Source organism: Netta rufina (genome assembly GCF_964035555.1).
Source record: "Netta rufina genome assembly, chromosome: 1".
Taxonomy (NCBI): Eukaryota; Metazoa; Chordata; class Aves; order Anseriformes; family Anatidae; genus Netta; species Netta rufina.
Window position 1 is genome coordinate 24851950 of NC_140123.1, and position 21729 is coordinate 24873678.

A 21729-nucleotide genomic window follows, 5' to 3' on the forward strand; every position below is an offset into this window, starting at 1 on the left:
AAACTGGGGTTCTAGTCCACTCTCAGTAGTTTTCATGATTTTTATGCAGTGGATATTGGAGTAAAAGGAAAGACTTGAGAGCTCCTCTGTCTAGAATATATTTCCTAATGTAGTAGTTAAAATATGCTCCGAAGAATGAAATGTATGGTTTCAGATCCCATTAGACAGAAGAGGGAGATGAAGTTGCATTGCCTGTCTTCCTGGATGGTGTCTTAGTCACTGATTTTCTAACAAAACAGAGGAAAATGTGGAAGAGCATCTCCCCCTCAGCTCTTCATTTAGAACAAATTTATACTAAATTTATTGATAGGTCAAGTCAACCAAAATTAGGTATATTAACCTCTTTTTTTTTTCTTTTTTCTTTTCATCAAGCTGTTATCATGTTCCTCTTGTTTGTTATTTAGCAATCTATACACAGCTCTCTCAAAACTCTTACGACCTATGTGATGTTCATCTTTTCATATTCAGTGCACTGAAATAGTTATATCTTATAAATGAAATATATGTTTTATGAGGAGAAACTAGTATCTCTTTACTCTTCAGTATGATTCATCAGATGATAGCTGAAAACTATATTGGGTTTTTGTCTTAATTTTTTTTCATCACAATAGGCCTCTGTAAAAAAAAATAAAAATATTAAAGCTTTATTCACTTTTACAGAACTGCTACTTTTTAGCTTTTGATTTTTATTTTTTTTTAACATCACAGATAGATTAGTTTCCTTCTCCATTCCCAGTCTACATCTCATACTATTCATTCCTTTATGATTTTTCTTTATTCAGTGATGTTTCTTGCACTTAATACATGACATTTTAGCTTATATTCTATTCAAATTCTTCAAACTCATTAGATTTCTGGTATTTCCAATTTCTCTATTCAGTCATGACCATTTGTCTTTCTTAATAGTAAGTTTTTTATCTCTTGCAGTATTTTCTTGTCTCTTGACAATTTTTAGATCATTTTAGATGCTTCAGCTAATTCATCGTGAATGCCAGGGAGATTCTGCAAATTGCACTGGAAATAAAACCTCTCCAGTGGGAGAATGGAACTCACTCTCCCACTTGATCTAAGTGTGAAATCAAAGACCTTCATGTCCTTGTCCTAAAACCATACCTAAGACAATTCACTTCCTTTATTTAGAAATAATAATCATAATCAGAATTGTTTAGTAGATTAGGAACACATTATATACTTTAAAATTTTGATGTTTTGATGAATATATGCTATCAAATGACTTAAAGAACCAATAAGTGGACATTCAGTGCTAACATTTCATTTGCATGAACCTCAAAGATTATATATTTCTGTGAGACTTCCAGAGTTACATCTTTACTCCTTGATTTCAGATGAATCTTATCTTAATGCAGTAAACCTAATAGAAGGCTGTCTTAAATAGGATTCAAAAAATTAATACTTGCTAACAAACACTTTAAAAGATTTTAACCATGATCTGGGAAGAATAGTGAGTAATAAATATGCATGTTTCATAATGGATCAAACATATATAGGTATAGAGAATACACAAAACTTTCAGAGAAGAAATGCTAAACTTTCTTTTCAAAACTGAGTTAATCTAACAACAGAAACAAGTTAAGATGCAATATAGCAGGCAAATTGTCCCCCATTTTCTACTGCGATTTCTTCTGAACCATCTGGCAGAAGTTGACGTTTGACACAGAATACTCTTGTGAAAAAAATTTACTGAGGTACGTGCTTCTTGAAAATTCACAGAATCATAGAATTGTTTGGGTTGCAAGAGACCTTAAAGACCACGTAGTTCCAACATGCTGCCATGAGCAGGGACACCTCCCACCAGACCACGTTGCTCAAAGCCCCATCCAACCTGGCCTTGAACACTTCTAGGGATGGGGCAGCCACATCTTCTCTGGGCGGCCTGTTCCAGTGCCTCATCAGCCTTACAGTAAAAAAAAATTCTTCCTAATGTCTAATCTAAATCTATCCTTTTTTAGTTTAAAACCATCATTACACTTACTATGCTCCCTTTAAGGAGTCCCTTTCCATCTTTCTTGTAGGACCCTGTAAGCCCACTTCTCTTCTCCTGGCTGAATTCAACTTTCTCAACCTGACAATCCCAATTCTCAGCCTGAGAGAAATTCTTCTGCTTTCTACTGCTGGGGAAGGAAAATAGGGGCAAAAATATTAATTCAGCCTTATTCAGTTTCATGTATCCCAGAAGAGTGTACAGAGATTTTAATTTAGTTGCCACTACTCAGATAGGCAGTACTAGACATCCAGTACTGGAGACTTATATCTAACCTTTTGATTGACCAGAATTATTAAGCTTTAGGGCCTTTGGATTTTAAGGAAGAGAAGAGATTTAAAATGTGGATTAGACTGAGAGAGAAAATATACTACTGTACAAATTGACTTGTCTGTCACCAGCATTGAGTAGCTAAAATTTTAAGGAAAGCTAACTTGAGAATGTATTTTTTTAATTTCAATTTTCTCTTTTTGCATTTCAACATATTAATGGTGTTATTTTCTATCTAAAAATCTAATGTGAATTGCTAAACTGCAGATGAATTCTGTAGCCCTTTGCTGAGGTTATTTAATGAACCAGCAATGCGTGAGTGGTATGCAGGTAGAACATGCATGCTAAACACAATGTGAATTACAATTACTTCAGGCTTAGGTTTAGAATTTAAAAAGGACACTCAGAGCAGTAGAATAATGATTAGTAGTCACATTTATGTTTAGAATTGTAAAATACCTGATGAACTTAGAATCAGTTGCTACAGCCTTTGTTGACTAAATCACTGAGGAACATTTGGGACCATGATGATGTGATTCAGGAAAATGTGCACCAGTTTGGAACATTTGGGAATCCTGAAATATGTTGTATAAAACATGGCCTAAAAAGAAATGACAGAATTATGTATGACCTTTTCTTCTAGACTGTAGATTTTTGTTACTTCATGAAAAGAATATCTGAATGCTTGGCAGAGACACATATCAGGCATCTATCACATTAAATTATTTCTTTCATTCATATTATCTTTAGGTAGATAACTATGCATCTTTCATAAATCTGTTTTGGTTTGGCTTGGTTGTTGTTTTCACTGTTTGTGCCATTGGAGTGGTTTGATTGGCTAAAAGATGGTGTGTGTATTTTTTAATTTTAAAGCTGTCAGTCTTACACTTTTCTTGTTCTGCTACTACTTTGTTTTGCACATTTTTGTCCAGTCTATTGTGTTGTTCATAGAGTTTCTTAGTCTTCTTCATCTGGATGTCATTCTCTATATTCACTTATTGTATATTATTTTATCAGGAGAATGAGACATTTTGACAAGATTACCATGGATGATATGTCAGAAAACGGCATTTTCTTTCAAGCTAGGATGATAATGTCTCAATGATTTTGCATCCTCTTATAGTAGACATGTTTCTTGTGACTATTTTTAATTTAATAACACCTTACCTGTCTTCATGTCTTGATTCACACCTAAAAAAGAACATCAACCAGATGTAGAGCATTAGTACTTGTGGAATATGGGGAGGATTGTCCTTTCTTCCAAATGGAATTAATTTTCAGACTTAAACTACACTCTTAAGAAAACAGTCTTCTAAAGAAGATTTCTTCTTGTGTTTTTATGACATTGTAAGGACTCTGCTCTTGTCAGTAGCTACTCAATATTCCTTAACTCAAGTATTCCAGAACTCAAGTATTTGATTGAAACATTAATTGAGCTGGAGATCTTTTGTGAGAGAGCTAATATGAGCTAATTTTAGGAATTTTCATACTTTTATGGTGCAGATTAATCTACCGGTGTAGACTCAAGTTTTATTCACCTGTAGCAGCTGCTATGTAAACACTTTATATCACCAAGGACTGAAAGATATTATTAACTACAAATGAGAGCAATTATTTTAGGGTCGTGTATCTTAATCAATAGTTACTGCATTGTGCAAACTCATCTTCTCCTAATGTGAATGGAAAGAGACAGAAAAACATCAATGTGCCTAGAATTACCTTTCTGAAATACATGCTTTAGGGTAGTGGTAACGCCGTTGTTGAGAATGCAGAAATATTAACTGGGACTGTGATCCCCTTTAAAAAGAGTAAATTATTATTATTATTATTATTATTATGCTTGAGGAACCTGTAGTACACTGTCATCAGATAAAAGATCATAAAAAATAAGCTGTATGTTATTTTCACAAAGGCTTCACAAATAAAATTTCCATCACCAGGCTTTGAATGAAAATCCAGAGAAACTGAGGACTTAGACATATGTTAACTACATTTACAAGAGACAAAACCAAAACTCTTCACATTTTGATCCATTACGTGCCATCATGTTTACATGAAAGTGTAACAAAATAATTACCAAAGGAACTTCTAGAGCAAAATGTGGCCTTATTACCCTAAATAGTTGCATTTTCTCCCTACTTTATTTCATTACAATAATTATTTTTAGTTATAAAGGAAAATGTATCTGCTCAAGTAGAAAATGTGTATGATGATGATAATACATTGTCTTAACATTTACAAATATCGTTTGTTTCAGGTTGGTTTTTCACTCAGTTTTACTATTGGCATAGACTTTTATTGGAATCGTTTTTTAAAATAAAGACATTAAAAAAATAAATAGAAAAGTTTAAATTTACCTGTCTGCACTATGACAGCTGTCCAGTGTTGACAAAGTGTTAATTAAATGTCTATACAATCTTTCCTTCTTCCATTTTAGCATGTGCAATGTATTTACAAATTCTCAAGACTACACTTAAACATTATTTTTTAAAGGGCATAATACCAAAATTGTGCATGTAAATCTTTACTGGCTTAGTTTTGAATGCTTGATATTTTCTTTGCAAATCTAGAACACAGGCACACATAGTGGTGTCAACAACATATCAATGAAGTGATGTGATGTTTCAGTTTTAGGGGCACTGAAAGAGAAATTGAGTTTCTCAGACTGACAAAGAATAGGAGTATGGTTTCATATATGTGAAACTATAGGGTTTATATGAAACTATATACTATAGGGTATATATGAAATTATATATATACATGTATATATATATATGGTTTGACTATAGGTTAACTATGAAACCGTATATAATATATACGGCTGAGGTCACTGGGCCTGTTCAGCCTGGAGAAGAGGAGGCTGAGGGGAGACCTCATCACAGTCTACAACTTCCTCGTAAGGGGGTGTCGGGAGGCAGGAGACCTTTTCTCCATTAACACTAGTGACAGGACCCGCGGGAACGGGGTTAAGCTGAGGCAGGGGAAATTTAGGCTGGACATCAGGAGGGGGTTCTTCACAGAGAGGGTGGTTGCACACTGGAACAGGCTCCCCAGGGAAGTGGTCACTGCACCGAGCCTATCTGAATTTAAGAAGAGATTGGACTGTGCACTTAGGCACATGGTCTGAACTTTTGGGTAGACCTGTGCGGTGTCAAGAGTTGGACTTGATGATCCTTAAGGGTCCCTTCCAACTCAGGATATTCTATGATTCTATGATTCTATATATATATGGTTTCATATATAGTTCACATAGTCAACCTATTTCAAAAAGATTAAGGAAATTGCCTTTATTATGTGTTCTTTATCAATAGCGTTATAACAGAGTGTAATCCTGTAATAAGCAAAAACTGTTGCTAACTCTGCTGCAGTTTTAGTAATCTGCCATTTCTTTTCCTACAGGAGCGTAGTCGTACCAGTGAAGAAGCCCCCACCAGGTAGTCTGGCCGTGACCACAGTTGGAACTGCCACAGCAGGGAGTGGGCTGCCACCGGGTAGTACACCTAATATATTTGCTGCAACAGGAGCTACACCAAAAAGTATGATTAATACAACAGGTATCGTCCTTAAATATTTTTGTGACACTCATTTTTCCTTTTTTTTTTTTTCTTTGTTTGTTTTTGTTATTTTTAGTGGTGTTTTGTTTTGCTATTTTTAGTGATGTTTTGTTTTGTTTTGTTTTGAACCATCTTTTCGGTTACTGTTTTTGTACTGTTCAAAAAAAACTGGAATGACTAAATCTTGTCCTTTGTTAGAGACAGTATTCTCACTTGGTGTATGTTTACAATCTTTGATAGTACATGTTGGACTTGCACAACCTTTAAATGAGTGAATAAATATTATTTTATAGTCATAGGTCAGAATAAAAATGAGCTATCTTCTCCAGTGCTCTGTAGCAGAGGATGTTTGTACGATATATACCAATTAATACCACCCTGCACACCAAAAAAAATAAAGACTACAGGATATTTATGCATATATCATAGGTTGTGAAGGTAAATAGTTTTGTTAATCATTATTTATCAATACAAGTATTTTATGGTTTTTGGAAGTTTTTTTTGGTAAGAATTTACCTAATTTAACTCTAGTCATGTCTTATCAGTAGTTCTTTATTGTGACCTATAGAAGGAGGATAAGAGTTTTTTTAATTATTTCAACTATTAAAAGTGGGATTGTCTATCATGAAAGAATCTGTTGATTATGGAGACTGTGGTTTCCTATCAGAAATGAATCCTTACTGTGAGAGCAACCAATGTTTATTTAAACTCCTTTGAAATGTCTGGCTATGGTCTGTTTTCTTTCTAAACTAAGCAAAAGCACTTGAGAGAAGAGCTCTCTTCAAGGATATCACAACTGCAGTCAAGGGTTGAGAAAATTAAAATCTCCCTGGGGTTGCAGAAAACGGAGGGGGAAGCTTTTGGCATCCTTCTACTTCATGGAATAATATGAAGACACACTCATTATTTTTTTCTTTCTTTTTGCAGATTACCTTTAATACCTGGTAATAGAACTTTGATTTTTCTAATGATAAAAAACAAAACAGACAAAAAAAAAACCTCTAACTTAATTATCCTGAGGCAGATGGGAGGGAAGAATGCTCTGAATATGTTTTTGCTTCTATGAATGGTTTTATTTTGTGTAGCCAATTCTGTTAATCTTGAATGGATTTCCTTTTAGGTACTCTTGTATCATGCAAAAAATAACCTACATTGGAAACCTTGTTTTCCAAATGATATTGAGTAGTGTGAGCTTTTCAGACTCCTCACTGATTAAAGATCTGGCGTATTTTGGCTGGAATGTAGTAGCTCTTCTTTGTAAGTAATAGCATTTAAAAATCAGTCGTCTCCCTTATACCACTCTTAGTAGAGGACAGTATTGCGGGTACCATGGTATGTTCACATTTTTGTAGATTTTATAGCTTTTTCTGGGTTTTGTTTGTTTGTTGTGTTTGTTTGTTTGTTTGTTTTTTGTTATGTTTTACATTTTGTATTTGTCTCCTAGCTTGATTTATGGAAAGTATTAATTATATGAAACTTCAAGTGTCAGATTTAATTAGTCAGAACTAAATGTGTACTGAGCTTCTTGTGATCTTACTTGGTAAAGCCTTTTATGCCTGAATTCATCTGAATGAATTTTATTGATTAATTCTATCAAGAAAGAGTTTTCAAAATGATTCCTTTCCAACAAATTTAATATCAACATTTTAGAAACAGTAAATGCATTAATGGCAGCAAGAATTAGCATAACATTGAAAACATATATATATTAAATTAAAATGCTTGTTTTGCAACTTTTAATTTAGCTATGCCTACAGTAGTTAAAACAGTGATTGTATATGTCAGTTTTTGAGGTGTATGTGTCAAGTATCCCAATGCTTTCAGGTTGTAGAGTTTGTGAAATTATCTGTTATTAATGATTTTAGGGTAAGTAAAGAAAACTTCACTAAACTACAGAGATTTTTACTATGATAAGAAAAGAACAGTATACAATTTTATTAGAAACACTAGATGTCCCCCCAAACCTATTTACAGCTGTTTTTACAGTATGTCACAGCGTGCCAATGCAATTTTATCTTTGAGGTATATTCAGTGCTGGAATTCTGAAGAAGGTGGTGTGTGGGGTTTGTTTGTTTGTTTATTTGTTTCTTTAAGTTATTCATAGATTGGAGTCGGTGTTTACATTTCATCTGCCATCACTGTCATAGTCGATGTCACTGTCACAATGCAATGAAATGTATGTTACTGATGCCCTTTTAGTGCTTTGAATATTTCTTTTGGGAGACAGGTTTTCTTCCTTCATTACTGTAAGAGTCTGTTTCTGTAGTTTTTAGAGTTGATTTCTGTAATTCCTATCCTGATTCTCATCTCTGTGTTAAATCTGTAGTTCTTACTCTGTTTAACCTTATCTTCTGGGATCCTCACTGGTTAAATAACTTAGCAAGTATGTTTTTAAACAAAAGCCATAATGAAAAGGGGAAAAGCAATGTGTGTTACCTAAGAATATATAACCCACATCTCACTCACACTGTACTAAAATTGTAGTAATTAGCGTAAATCAGCTCCTACTCTAAATCCTGAACCAACCACTATAGTAGCCCAGCAAAACCTACTTCATTTTGGTATTGTTTTGAATGTTTTTTTGTTTTGTTTTGTTTTAATGGGACAGTCAAAAATCCAATTTTTACCTTAATTCACTTCAAAAAAAAAAAACAAAAAACAAAAAAAAAACACACTAAATACTTAAAGGCTAATAACAATAATAATAATAATAATAACAATTGTACCTGCTGCCAGAAAATATTTGCCCATTACCAGCCTTTTATCTCTACTTTATTTTCAGATGGCTGCTGAAGCAGTTAAGAAATCATACAGGCTCTGCAAATATTTTATTTGTTATTTGTAGGAAATTAAAATATATATATATTAATATGCCTATATATCAGTTACTAACACTGACCAGCAATGGGAAATTACTAGTTAGGATTTAAATGAAATTGGTAGAATAATGTAGTTGATCCCTTAACTTCATTTTCTGGGGTCTTCCACCTGTTGTTGCTAACTTGGCTAAACCTTTTGCTTGACACCCTCATCTCTGGTAACATTGCAGTCTCTCCAACTCTACAACAGTTAGTTGATACCTCTGTTGCTGTGATGTGTTACATGGTGACCGTGCAGCAGAACACTGACAGCATTTATCACGATGCTTTCACTACTGCTCACAGCCACTGTATGCCTTTTCTGTTTTGCTTCAGAGAGTCTGAACTCACAGTGCCGTTTCAGCAAACATGATAGATTGGCATTTATAGTCTAAGTTTAGCCCTTAGCTCTGACCCACATCACATAAAATATAAATGTACACTCTGTTTGCATCTTTTCTCTGGGCAGCTGTTCACAACCCATTGAAATGATACCCCCACTGCCCTCCTTACTCTTCAGGTCTTAAAATTCCCCTTGACTTGAGGAAGGAAACTGAAAAACTAAAATTAGAGTCTTGTTAGAGTATTAATGTTCTTCAGACACTAGTTTCTCCCATTACTTGCTGAAGGAATGAAAAATTTATATTTTCTCAGTCACTTTTTTAAATTCCTATTTAAAAAAAATAAAATCTATTTGCCTGTAGTTGCAACTGGGCAGCCAAGACATATGTATGTATAGAAAAAAAAAAGAAAACACAGTTTAACTCCTATTCTTCTCAAGCTCATCTTAAATATACCTCTATTTTAGAAAATTCTTGATTTACAAGATGATGTAAAAATGTTTTCATCTTTGGAATATAATTTGAGAATAATGAAAATGAGGTAAGGATTTATTTTGCCTGACTTTCAGTAGCTATTTAGTTTGTTATTTTTATACCAGCAAAATAAGATATTAATTTATATGGTATTCAAATTGAATGTTTTTAATTGTTTTAGATTAAGTAACATTATTTCCTTACTTAAAAGTAAATGAATAAGACAAGGACTATATTAAAAGTTTCTAAAAGTTATATTTTTTCAGATTGAATTAAGACCTGTATTTTTTGGGGGACAGGTGCAGTAGACTCAGGATCTTCTTCTTCCTCTTCGTCATCCAGCTTTGTGAATGGTGCTACCAGCAAAAATCTCCCAGCTGTCCAAACTGTTGCTCCAATGCCAGAGGATTCAGCTGAAAATATGAGGTACACAATTTCTATCTTTTAATATTAATTATCATTTCTTTTCCCATAACAACCTCATACATACAAAACACTATAAAAAGGAATATACATATATATGAGAATGTATTTTAGCTTCTTCATTACGCCTTGCTGTAGTTAGTTGTATAATTCAATATGTATTTATAAACTTCTTTAGTACTAAGAATGTAGAAACTAAAATAACACTTCACTGAAAAGCCTAATTTCTTAGGACTATGCTGGTCACTAAAACTTTGTTAAAAGTTATTTTTTAGTTTACCAGCTTTTTACAACACTCAGTAATGAAAGTAAAAATCATAATGCAAGCACAACTTGGTAATAGGGCATTAGTAAGTGGAGAGACATAAATTCTTCTGAGCAAACAAAAGCCCTATTTAAACTAGAGAGGGTGAAAATGAACATGCATTTGTGCAGCTAACTAAATGGTGGACTAGGTCTAGATAAGACGAACATGTTATGGAATAGTCCCCTAAAATCACCCTCTAAAATTCCTATTGCGTATCTTTGTATGATAATTTATTTAGTAAAGGTATTCATTTGTGCCATAGACAGATTTTCAACCTTTTCAATGTGCACACCTATTTGCCCTAAAAAGCTGCAACTGGATATAGTAAAGAGCTGACAATTGTCCCTTAGTTGGCTAGCTAATTCAAGATGTGGTTTTAACATTAGAATGAAAACAGCAACCATTAATTGTTCATGAGCTTAAAAGTTGCCAGGTCTTGTCCTATAGGAGAATTTAATTCCTTAGTGCACTCCAGTGCATAAAACTATTTTTGTCTCATATGTTAGGACAGTATATTTCTGAGGACAAAGTCTTTTATAAAATTCAGATATTGAAGTATGTTAAAATTAACTTGAATCTTTAATAAATTTATTATTAAACAATTTTACTAATGTAACGTTCGTATATTTTTTCAAAAGCATTTTGAAAGTTTTTGTCCAGGAGTCAAAGAACAACTTCAGTTGCAAAATCAGGCCTTCATATTTTGAATTCTGAATTTGAACTCAAAAGTAGTTGTACTCCAAGTACTATATGTAATTAGTCAATGGAAAAATGTATATGGAGCACTACATCAAAAATGTAGATAAATTAATCAGCCTGAGTCTTTGGGGCTTTTTTTCCTTTCTTCACTTTCCTTTTCTACTAAAACTTTATTTTGGTAATAGACCATTTTTGTTTTTCTCATTTTAAAATTATTGTGCTTGTAAAAATCAGAGCTGTTTGTGGGGACCGAAAGCAAGAAGTGACAGCTAACTTGTCTAAGCCTTCCCTTATAGTAACTGCACAGGAAAAAAATAACTCCTTATTGCTGTAGACCAAGCAGAAGAGAGTGAGCAGGAGGATGATCTTGGACTCTTAGGCATTTAATAGTCTTGATTCGTAGGTGGAGGTTTGGTCCAGCCTGAGGTTGCAAAGGTAGCATACTTGGGACTGCGACAGTGTGTGCCCCTATCTCAGAATCTTGTTACATCTCTGCTGTGGTGATTATATATATACAAGGCTCATGTTGCTTTTTCTGTTTGATATCACATAATATTACAGAAATCGCAAAACGTTGTACAAACTAAACTTTATCATGAACATACAAAGTATTTACTCTTTCTAAATATTTTCAATTGTCATTTAAAGTATTTCACTTCTGCCTTCTGTTTCTTTTTACTCTAAAAGATACATTCTTAATATCATACATTCTATGATATTTTATTGTGTTTCATTTCAAATCTTATGAGAATCTTTAGCTATCAAAAAAAAAAAAAAAAAAAAAAAGGGAACTTGGGTTCCCTGCGATTGATACTGTACATAACAGTACATTTAATAAAAGTTGTTCTTGACATTCTTGGTAGGTTTTATGTAAACCTTTATTTTCACAGGCTGAAGTAAACAAATTGCATACCTAATTCTCTCACTAGATTGAAGTAAATTGCTTACATTCCTTCTCTGTGAGCAACTCAAGCACTAGCTAAGAACTACTAAGAACTATTCACCGGGTTATTTGCTTTTTTCCCCCTGCAGTTTAAAAAGTATTTTTTTAATCTGATGCTGCTACTATGCTCCTTAAGTATTCTTTGTCCCAGTTTATCACCTTTGTGCTCTTGCTGTCTCCCCTGTCCCAGTTTATCACCTTTGTGTATATGGACATCATATATAATTATATATAATATATATTATTTATGTTCTTAATATTTTTTTTCAAAGTAAATACTCTTGAATTTGGATGCTATTAAAAATGTATTTCCATTTAAGAATATGTACAACTGGAGAGGAAGAAATATTTTGTTTATTGATCACAAAATATCCTTAAAAACTCTTAGCTCAGTCATGAAAACTAGTTACATGAATCCCCATAGGGAGTTCCCTAATGATTGCAGGATGCATTATAAGGTATAATAGATGTGAGAAGCAGCTGTAGTATCAGATCAGTCTGTCTGTCCTCTTTAGCTTCTCTCTGTGCATGTGGGTGGACCATAAATTCAGTAGATGAGCCACCTGCTTCCCTGAATCTTTTTGGGGTCTCTGTTTATGCTTTTTTCTTAATTCTGTTTCTTCTTTTTGAAACTGAAGGAGCAGAGCTTCAGTCAGTTTTCAACACATAAATGCACCTTGGTTTTATACAAAGGCAAAAGATTTTTTTTTCTATTTTTTTCTCTATTTAAATATTAATTTCCATCATTTAATATTAATTTTTAAAGAGTGCTAAACTTTGATCTTAAACTTTTACAGAATACTATCCCAAATTCCCTCTGAATAGATCCATAATGTACAAGATCAATCACTATCCATTTGATAGCAAGATGCTCAAATACCTTGAGGTATTAATCATAGAATGTTTAATCCAAAGTGTTGATTAACAGCACAACCATACCTCCCATGTGATTGGATCTTTAAATAAAATTTTGGATAAAAATTTTGGAAAAATTTTTTTTTTCATTTTAAAACTTTTTAACTTCCTTTTTTTTTTTTTTAAATTGTACATGAAGTTTTCAGTTACGTGAACTTAGAACCTTTACGTAAATTTACGGTGAAAGCCTAATTTAAAACATGGTTTAGAGAAGTCTAGTCTAGATATATCTAGTAGTTTTTTCTCTAGCAGCAAAAGCTTGCTTTGCTCTATATTGCAAATGAAAAACTCAAAGCTAGTCATCAGTGTTTCAAGTACAGTCAATAGAAGCTCTAGCACGATGAAATTCACTCCATCTAATCATTTAAAACAATGAAACTCTGATTTAGAATATTAAAAAATCAATATCTTAATTTGAAATAGGGAAGCAGCAACTTGAAAGAAAATAAGCTGTAAGAATTCACTTTAACCTATTGAAGGAAAACTTCCAATGTGTTTATAATGTGATATTTGTTTTTAATTGTAGGAATCTTTATGTGACCTGAATCAAAAGGTCCACATTTATTTAACATTTATATGTAGTAGATACCTATGAAAATTTGTTAGTGTTCATTCTCTAAGGTTCTGTCAATAAATGTAACTTCTTCCTATACTGTGCTTTTAAATGCCAATAATATTTTGTTGTTGTAGTTTCAGCACAAAGAAAATGTTCTGCTACAAACTGTCCGGGGAAAAATGAATGAAAGAAAGAAAAAAGTAAAAGAAAGAAAGGAAATGACAGAAAGAAAGGAAATGACAGAAAGAAAAAAAAAAAAGAAAGAAACAAACTTAATAAATATGTATATATATTGGTAGACCAGAATATGTATGTAATATAATTTGTTTTTCAGTAATACATCATTTCTTTGAGGTTATGTGCGAAGTGTTTAATCTTGGCACAAGAGTTTCAAAGGGCACAGGTGTTGTGCTCTGACAGCTTTTAAAAGGGACAGAATAAAGAAGGAATCTAAGGAGATAGAGTTCCTCAGATAGTACACAAACCTCAGCAGTCCTATTGCTAGCTTTGTATACTTGGAAAAAGGTATGTTATTTCAGAAGCAGTCACAACACACCTTCCCATTGTACAAGTAGAAATTTAGGAATACTCCATGCCTCAAAAAGTCTCAGCAGGCAGAAAAGTAGAAATACAGTAGCAAAGTGATTTACCTGTGATCATTTTCCCCCAAAGTTGAAGAAAAGAACATTGATTTTTCTTGATTCCTGTTCTAGAGCACTTCCTTGTCTACCTTGTCTAGAACATTTCTTAGTCTACCATTTCAATGACAGATATTGTTATGTGAAAGCTTGAAGAAAAAATCAAGTTATTTGTGATTGCATTATGTGAATAAAAACTGCTCTCTTCAAGTTTTCAAATATATATAACATATAAGGTGAGATAGGTGAAATATCTGACATTCTTCTTCCATGTTTAAAAATGAGAAAAAGAAAAAAAAAAGTTTGCTTGTTTTGGAACTCTGTCAATGCTGTAGAATTTAAAAGGCTGCCACACTGCTGAATCTGGAATGGCATTTTCATTTACATAAAACCATTTAAACACATGTAAATAATTTAAATTATGATCATTTTCTTCTCTAAAGAATCTTACAGAAACTTTTAAAAATAGGTGTGGTTTGACATCATTTAATTTCAAGTTTTAAGTCTTCTTCCAATCATGGTCTCTGTTTTTCCACAGTATCACGGCAAAGCTTGAAAGAGCCTTAGAAAAGGTGGCCCCTCTCCTGAGAGAAATTTTTGTTGATTTTGCCCCTTTCCTATCTCGTACCTTGTTGGGCAGTCATGGACAAGAGCTGTTGATTGAAGGTACTGTTTCTAAGATTATATTATTTTAGTTATTAGTAGTTTGATATGAATACTGTTTCTTTTCAACTATTTTTGATAAATAAATGAATCAATTGTTAATGTCTTGTGATTTCACTTACTCTCATTTAACTTTATATAGAGTAATTAAAAATGTCACCCTGAGATATCCTGTCACATTGGAATACAAAAATCTCTCTGTAATTTGCTTTTTGCTCCTCAGAATAATAATGTGTCTTTCATACCGACTTTGAGAAACTGTTGAAAAAAGTACAATCAATTCTTATGGAAGAAAATAAAGTGAAGAATGTGGTCCAATATTATTGATATGTGTGTCTAGATTTGGTAGGGAAATTGTTTCCTCAGGTGGGTCAATTGGATTCACATGGGCAGATAAAGAGCTGTCCCTAGAGGAGAATAAAAAGCATTTATGTATGTATGTGTGCATTTATTTTAAGAGAAGTATCTTTGAACATTTTCAATGATTTTTTTATGCATTGTCTTTACCACTAAGTAGTTATAAAATTTGAGAAAGTAATGAAAACTCTTAAGTGAGCCATTAAGTAATCCTGAAGTTATGTAGAAAGTAATGAATCACTACTAGCACAGCTAAAATAGTGATGGGGGAATGACATGAGCATGCACTTTTCTTATTTCATATATCCAGAGGAACATATTCAGTCAAGGAAATTTTTTCTTCCATTTCTTATTGTCAATTAACTGTCAATATTGGTTACCGAGAGGTAAAAGGGTCATTAATGCAAAACTCATACTGTATGAAGATGTCTGCAGGAAAAACAAAAGAAAGAAAAACAGTTTTTCTTCCTTCTGCTGTATATACATTTTCTCTAAATACTTGTGTAGAGGTAGAGTCTTTTCCTATGCTCTTAGTTATTATACCCCATGTTGGCCTTCTTTTCTTCTTAATTCTAGAAATATTTGACCTTGTGACTCAAATCTTTTAAATAGCGTTTTCCTTTTTTGATATATATATATTTTTTTTTAATACAAGGAGTGGCAAAGTAGCTTAGTAATTCTCAGAAACTTACTTTTTTTTTTTTTTTAAATACTGTTTATTTCATAGCTATGTGTAAGTTGCTGTTTTCACTTAATGACACCTGAAGCTGAGCTATTCAGTGAGAACATCAAGATGACTGTAAAATATTTGATGTGTTTCATTAAGTCTTCATTTCAGTAAAGTTGATTTTAAAATTTGCAGCAGTATTATTTTTTTCTGTTTGACAATTGTTTAATTGCATTATAGTTTTTATAGAATACAAATACAATTGTCTTAGTTTCACCTCAGCTCTTTTATAGATTAAAAGTTTCTTCTCCAGTGCTGTTCTGACTTCATCTTTTGGTCCAATTTGTAGTGTGGACAGGGGTCCAACGTTTTTCAGCATATGACAAGACTGAAAAGCTACAGGCCACAGGAACCCCACAGTACATGGCAGTATGAGTCTATGTCATTTCTGTCCAGACAGAGATCTGGTCTTGTTGGCTGTAGCATTATTCCAATATCCACTTTGACTGCCTTTCCAAATTTTGTCTCTTCTATGATTCAGCCATACAATTCATTCTCAGGAATAACCGTTTATGAACCAAACACTGAGTTCCAAATTACTGTTTTTTTCTATCACTCTTTCCTTAGTGTTGTATTTACCTTTTTCTTCAATTGCTCTCATTTTTTATTTTTAATAAATAAATAAATAAATAAATAGGTTCTTTCTTCCCAAAATGTTGAAATAGCAATCTATAAAGAGAAAAATCCAATCAGAGGTTAGATTCGTGCACTATATGCCTCAGGACTCGTATTTCTGTTCACTCTTTCTAAAGCAGTAGGACTTTTTTCTTCTTAACAAGGAGCTCACAGAGTAACTTTTACAGTCACTGTGTACTTCTCATCTTAGTTTTCTTCATTGCAGACTTGATTTCAACTAAACTGGTATTACCTAGCTGATTTCCCTTTAAAAGAGAATTCTAAATTCTCTCCTAATCCTTTACCTGAATTACTTGCAAATTTCCTGTCATTGTTTACCAATAACTAAAGTTATTGGTAAAGTCTTATCCCCTGAAAGTGCTCTCTATATAATGACTCTGCAAAACAGAGATTATTAGTAGAGTAATTCAAGATATTTGAGTAAGTAGAATTTATTTTGAGCTTAGATAATTTAAACTTGATTTTTTACAGGCAAGTACCAATTAGCTTGACAGTTTTATATGAAATAGTTTAATCTGTTGCTTTGTATGTAAAGGTTTTATTTACAGGAATTAAAAAAGAACAAATAAACTTCATTTAATCAAATCTGAAGGTGCTGTTTTTCAAAAGGACCCCCTGATAGAAGGGGAACCCTATCAAGTAGTAATCTGACACTGCATTGCTATAGGTAAAACTCTTCACCCATTTACTTACTGAAATAGGTCTCATCTCCCCAAACCCTTTCTCCCCAAACCAGTTCTTTTTTTCAAAGGCATCATACACTTCACTGTTCTTCAAATGTTTCATCCACTTTCCAGAATATTATGTAAGTGGAAGGTGTCCTTACTGATAAGTTAAAAATGACTGCAGTTGATTGCAAATAGCTTTAAACAAAATATGCCAAAAACGGCCCAGTATTACTGCGCTTCATCACCTGAGGTTCTTCAATGCCTCAGAGAACAGAAGTTGCAAAGGTTAAAATTGTCAGTATAGAATCTAATTGGAAACAAACATGCAATATGTGTAGGTCATATATTTAAACTTAGCCATACTCATTGTGGAGTTCCATTTAACACTTGCACAGATATGTTTTCACTAACTCTAGTTTCCATATGGTCTGCAAATACCTTCCATGCAAAGTGCATTACAACATTCTAGCTTTTAGGTGAAAATGTTACAGGCAACTGTAATATGATACATATTCGAAAGAAAAGTTATATCCTCTCTCTGTTGAGTACAAATAAGTAGAAACGTTTTCAGTGCAGCTGTACTTGGAGTATCCTAAACAACAAGAATAAGATTGAAACATAGTCACAAATGATCCTTTCTCTTCTCTTTGGTGAGATACCAAACAAACATTACCATTTTTTTTTTTTTATTTATTATTATTATTTCGTTTTCCTGTGGGATTACTTAGGTAGAATGCCAGCCAGATACCCCTTCTCCAAAAGATCTCTTACAAATTCTTTGACATACATTTGATATGTTTTTGATACATACACAATTCAAATCAGATAAAACAAAAAACGTTTAAATGCTAATAGGAGTTTCTCCTCATTAACTCACCACATGGCCCTATGAAAATATTCAATGGAAATGGTGATGTATGTAATAATAATAGTAATGCCATACTAGCTTTGTATGGTATTTGACAGGAGACTTCTTGAAACAATTGAAAAATTGCCCAAAACATTCCTTTGGATAGAGAGAGAGAACTTGAGTGCTCAATGGCACTACTTTAAAAGCTCCCAAAGACCACAAGGGCTGCATCACTGTGGCATCTAAGAATACTATCACAACTTCTTTCTGATTTCCTTGAACAATACTGAGTTTTGTATTAGGAGAAACAGGATAATCATTTTCGTGAAATACTGTAGTAATCTGGAAGTCCTTTATAGTTTCTGGAGGGGAAAAAAAAAAAAAAAAAAAAAAAAGAAGTCCTATTTGGTGCTTAATGTGGCCCTTGGCTTTCTCTTCAAAAATTTTTCAGCACCTTTTTATTATTGTTGTGCTCAAGAGCACAGATGCTAGAAAGTGGAGTCATGGCATGCACTTGCACAAATTTCCTTTCCTGTTCATTCTGTTCTGTTCTCTCACTCTTTCATTTCACTCTGCCACATCCCAAATATTTTTGTTTGTGTTTACGTGTGTTTTCTTTCAACTAATCTGACTTCTTGTATTTGCTTCCCAGTCTGTAGCAAAGAAACTAACTGACATTTTGAAGAAAATAAATAAATAGATAAATATTAACAAGTGAGAAAGAGAATACAAACATAGTGTTATGATTTTAAAATTTGCTTTAAATAGGATTAACTGCTTCTAAGTAAAACTGAAACTATTAATAATGTTGAAATTTCTGTGAGCCACTTTTTGATCCACTTTTTGATACTTTTAATAATAGTCTTAACTACACCGTGGAACTATTTCTGGCAAAGCTAACTGATTAGACAATGAAATAAAAAAAAATCAGAAGAAAGGCATTTTGCTGAAGAGAAATGTTGAATCATTTTGTGGAATAACTGCAACTCAAGAAATAGGCATATTTCCACACAGCCAAATGCTTAGTTGGATAGCTAGGAACAAAGAGCAAGCTATACCTAGACAGATATATCTAGGAGGTGAGGGAAGAAACCACACAAAGAAAGTAGGTGTTGTTATATTAATTAGCATACTCTGAGCTCTTTTAGCTTCATGCTGAGGCAGCAAAGCTTAGAAAGAGTAGATTCATTTCTGTGCACAACTTCAGTAAAACTGCTACCATTCGTTTCTGTAGTGAGTATTTCAGGAAAGGTATGCACATACTGCAGAGGGAAAAAAAGATCATGGTACAAGAGTGATTGATAAACTCCATGAACTACAACATAAGCATCTGGATTTATCCAGTGTACCAAAGATAAGAGAGATCCTCATGCCATGTGTGCAAAAGTTAGATACTACCAGATATCTCAGTCTTTCTACTAACAGAACACATAATGAGGGTAAATAAGGTGGAGAACTTTACTAGAACTTATCATCAAGTATTGAGATCAATGTTACTTATAGTCTTTAAGTGGCTTAAATTTTCATTCTAAATATAAATCTTCAGTGCAGCTTCTGAAGACAAAAAATATGATGTATCTGCTGAATGGTTTTGGTGTTTTATTGTTGCCTCAGAACCCATGAATCCCCATTTCCTCTGTGCTGTACCCTTCACATAATGGTAGTCTGTATTGACCTTAATTTTCTCTAATGTTGCCATCACTGTGTTTGTTTGCATGGTCATAGATAGATAGTCTTCAATGTAAGCTAGCTACCAGCAGCGATCTGTAAGAAAAGGCGTTTTTCTTCTTGTTCCACAGTTGGCCAGATACAGTTGAGAATATATCATGCCTTTTAGGCATTGAAGATGGTCAAGCCACCATGAAATAAGACTCTCTCCTGATTTATATACATATATATATATAACTAAATTTTATTTTTCAGTGAAATTCTTTAATTATCACGTTGAAGCTCATTTTAGTATAGTCTATGAGACAATTTCTACTTTCTCTGCCTGAAGAAGCCTGTTTAGTCAGACAACCCACATATAAGGCTCGTGACAGCTATAGTTTGGTCCTCATATTTCAGTGTATGAATGCATAGCCATGTGTTTTTTGTGGTTCTAAGACTTATATGATCTCACTGGATCCACTCAAGGATCAGCCTTTAATTCCTTTGAGAATTTTTGATTGTGTTAGCCAGCTTCAACCAGTTTAACAGAAGATGCTTAAAAGGTATCTCCAATTTTCATGAAAATAGATGTCTGGTTAAAGAAAAGATACCCTACAATGTCTTGGCTGAGGCAGTAATTACATTACTATTTCTTCATCAACTTCAATATCTGCTATGTGGTATCATTTGGGGTATACCATCATTGTGTAGGGAATAAATGGAAAAACTGAAAAGTAGCCCCCTCTTGAAAACCCTTGAAATCCTCCAATGCATATGATTAAAACTATTACTGGTGGTTGAAATCCTACCTGTACATGTTGTAATCTCTTCATAAACAGGAAAATAATAAAGAAGTTCAAACTCCTATTTATAGGCTGTTGGAATTTGATGTATTTATTGTAATAAATTCTCTATCTGTGATTCTCTATCTCTATCTTAGTGTCTTACTGGAAGGTTCCACACCTTATTCTTACTTGTCCAAATGCTCTGGGCCTGAAGGTGTTTTTGTCTAAAGAATATTGCTGAGTCCAATATTCATGGAGACAAAAAATAATACCAGTTTTCTAGAAGTCTTTATGGTAGGAACAACAAAATGATGAAAGGTTGAGTAGATTTTCAAATCTACCTAATTTTTCATGTGCACGCCAGCTGAGTCAAGTTTCAAAGTTTTACATCTTTCACATTGTTTTTCAGAATACATTAGTATTGTAATGTAAGTTCCCCAATTTTGTTTTCAGAGGAAAAATTAAAGAGCAAGTAGCACAGCAGAAGTCTTCATTATTTATCCACAGTGAAATTTTCAAACTGTAAAGGCCCCCACACCAATTACAGAACATTTTTCTCTCACATAATATTCCTTTTTGATGCTTTTAAAAGGACATCATTATAAATACCAGAAAGTGAAGAGGATGCACATTGATCTGATTTGGAGATTTAACTCTTGAATTACTGAAGTTCCTGTGCTGTTCAGAAGTGTGCTCTGAACAGATGTTTAACATGGCAGGAAACATTATAGATGAGAGATCCAGATAGCAACTAGAAAATGCATAGCATCTGTCACTTTCTTGAACATAAACCTGCCAATAATTAATTACATATATGAGCCACTGTCTAATGAATTGGACACTTACTAAGATGTATTAGACTACATGTATGTAACAGAGGTTAACTGCTTATGCCCTCTCCTTTGTCTTTGGCTTGTGTGGTACCAGTGTAACTTAAGGGTAGAAATAGTTGTTGGCACCTTGATTATATGCCCTTGATTATATTATCATTGTTACATTAATTAATGATCAGGGCATCTTTAAAATCCAAAATGTGTGTAGACTCCATTAGGTAGAATTTCCCTAGGTTATATTACTTTATCAATGGAGAAAAAAAAAAAAAAAAAAAAAAAAAAGAAAAAGAAAAATGAGAAAAATGTTATTAATCACATTATTCACAGTCACTAGTAGTGTTCGCCAGGGCTCGAAACTGGGGCCAGTCCTCTTTAATATCTTTATCAATGATCTGGATGAGGGGACTGAGTGCACCCTCAGTAAGTTCGCAGATGACACCAAGTTAGGTATGTGTGTTGATCTGCTCGAGGGTAGGAAGGCTCTGCAGGAGGATCTGGATAGGCTGGACCAATGGGCTGAGGTAAACTGTATGAAGTTCAACAAGTGCTGGGTCCTGCACCTGTGGCTCAATAACCCCAA

At 33.3% G+C, this 21729-nt stretch overlaps 1 protein-coding gene across 4 annotated transcripts in view; it reads left to right on the forward strand.

Moving 5' to 3' along the window:
- The window catches only part of NBEA (neurobeachin), a gene marked incomplete at both ends in the record, with an annotated part of 514126 nt that overhangs the window by 215659 nt on the left and 276738 nt on the right, over window positions 1–21729 (forward strand). For all 4 annotated transcript variants that reach the window (XM_084292135.1, XM_084292133.1, XM_084292136.1 and 1 more), the window contains 3 exons: window positions 5672–5826; window positions 9799–9925; window positions 14519–14646. In XM_084292135.1, the coding sequence (XP_084148261.1) occupies window positions 5672–5826; window positions 9799–9925; window positions 14519–14646 (410 nt within the window). The remainder of the gene's footprint in view (window positions 1–5671; window positions 5827–9798; window positions 9926–14518; window positions 14647–21729) is intronic.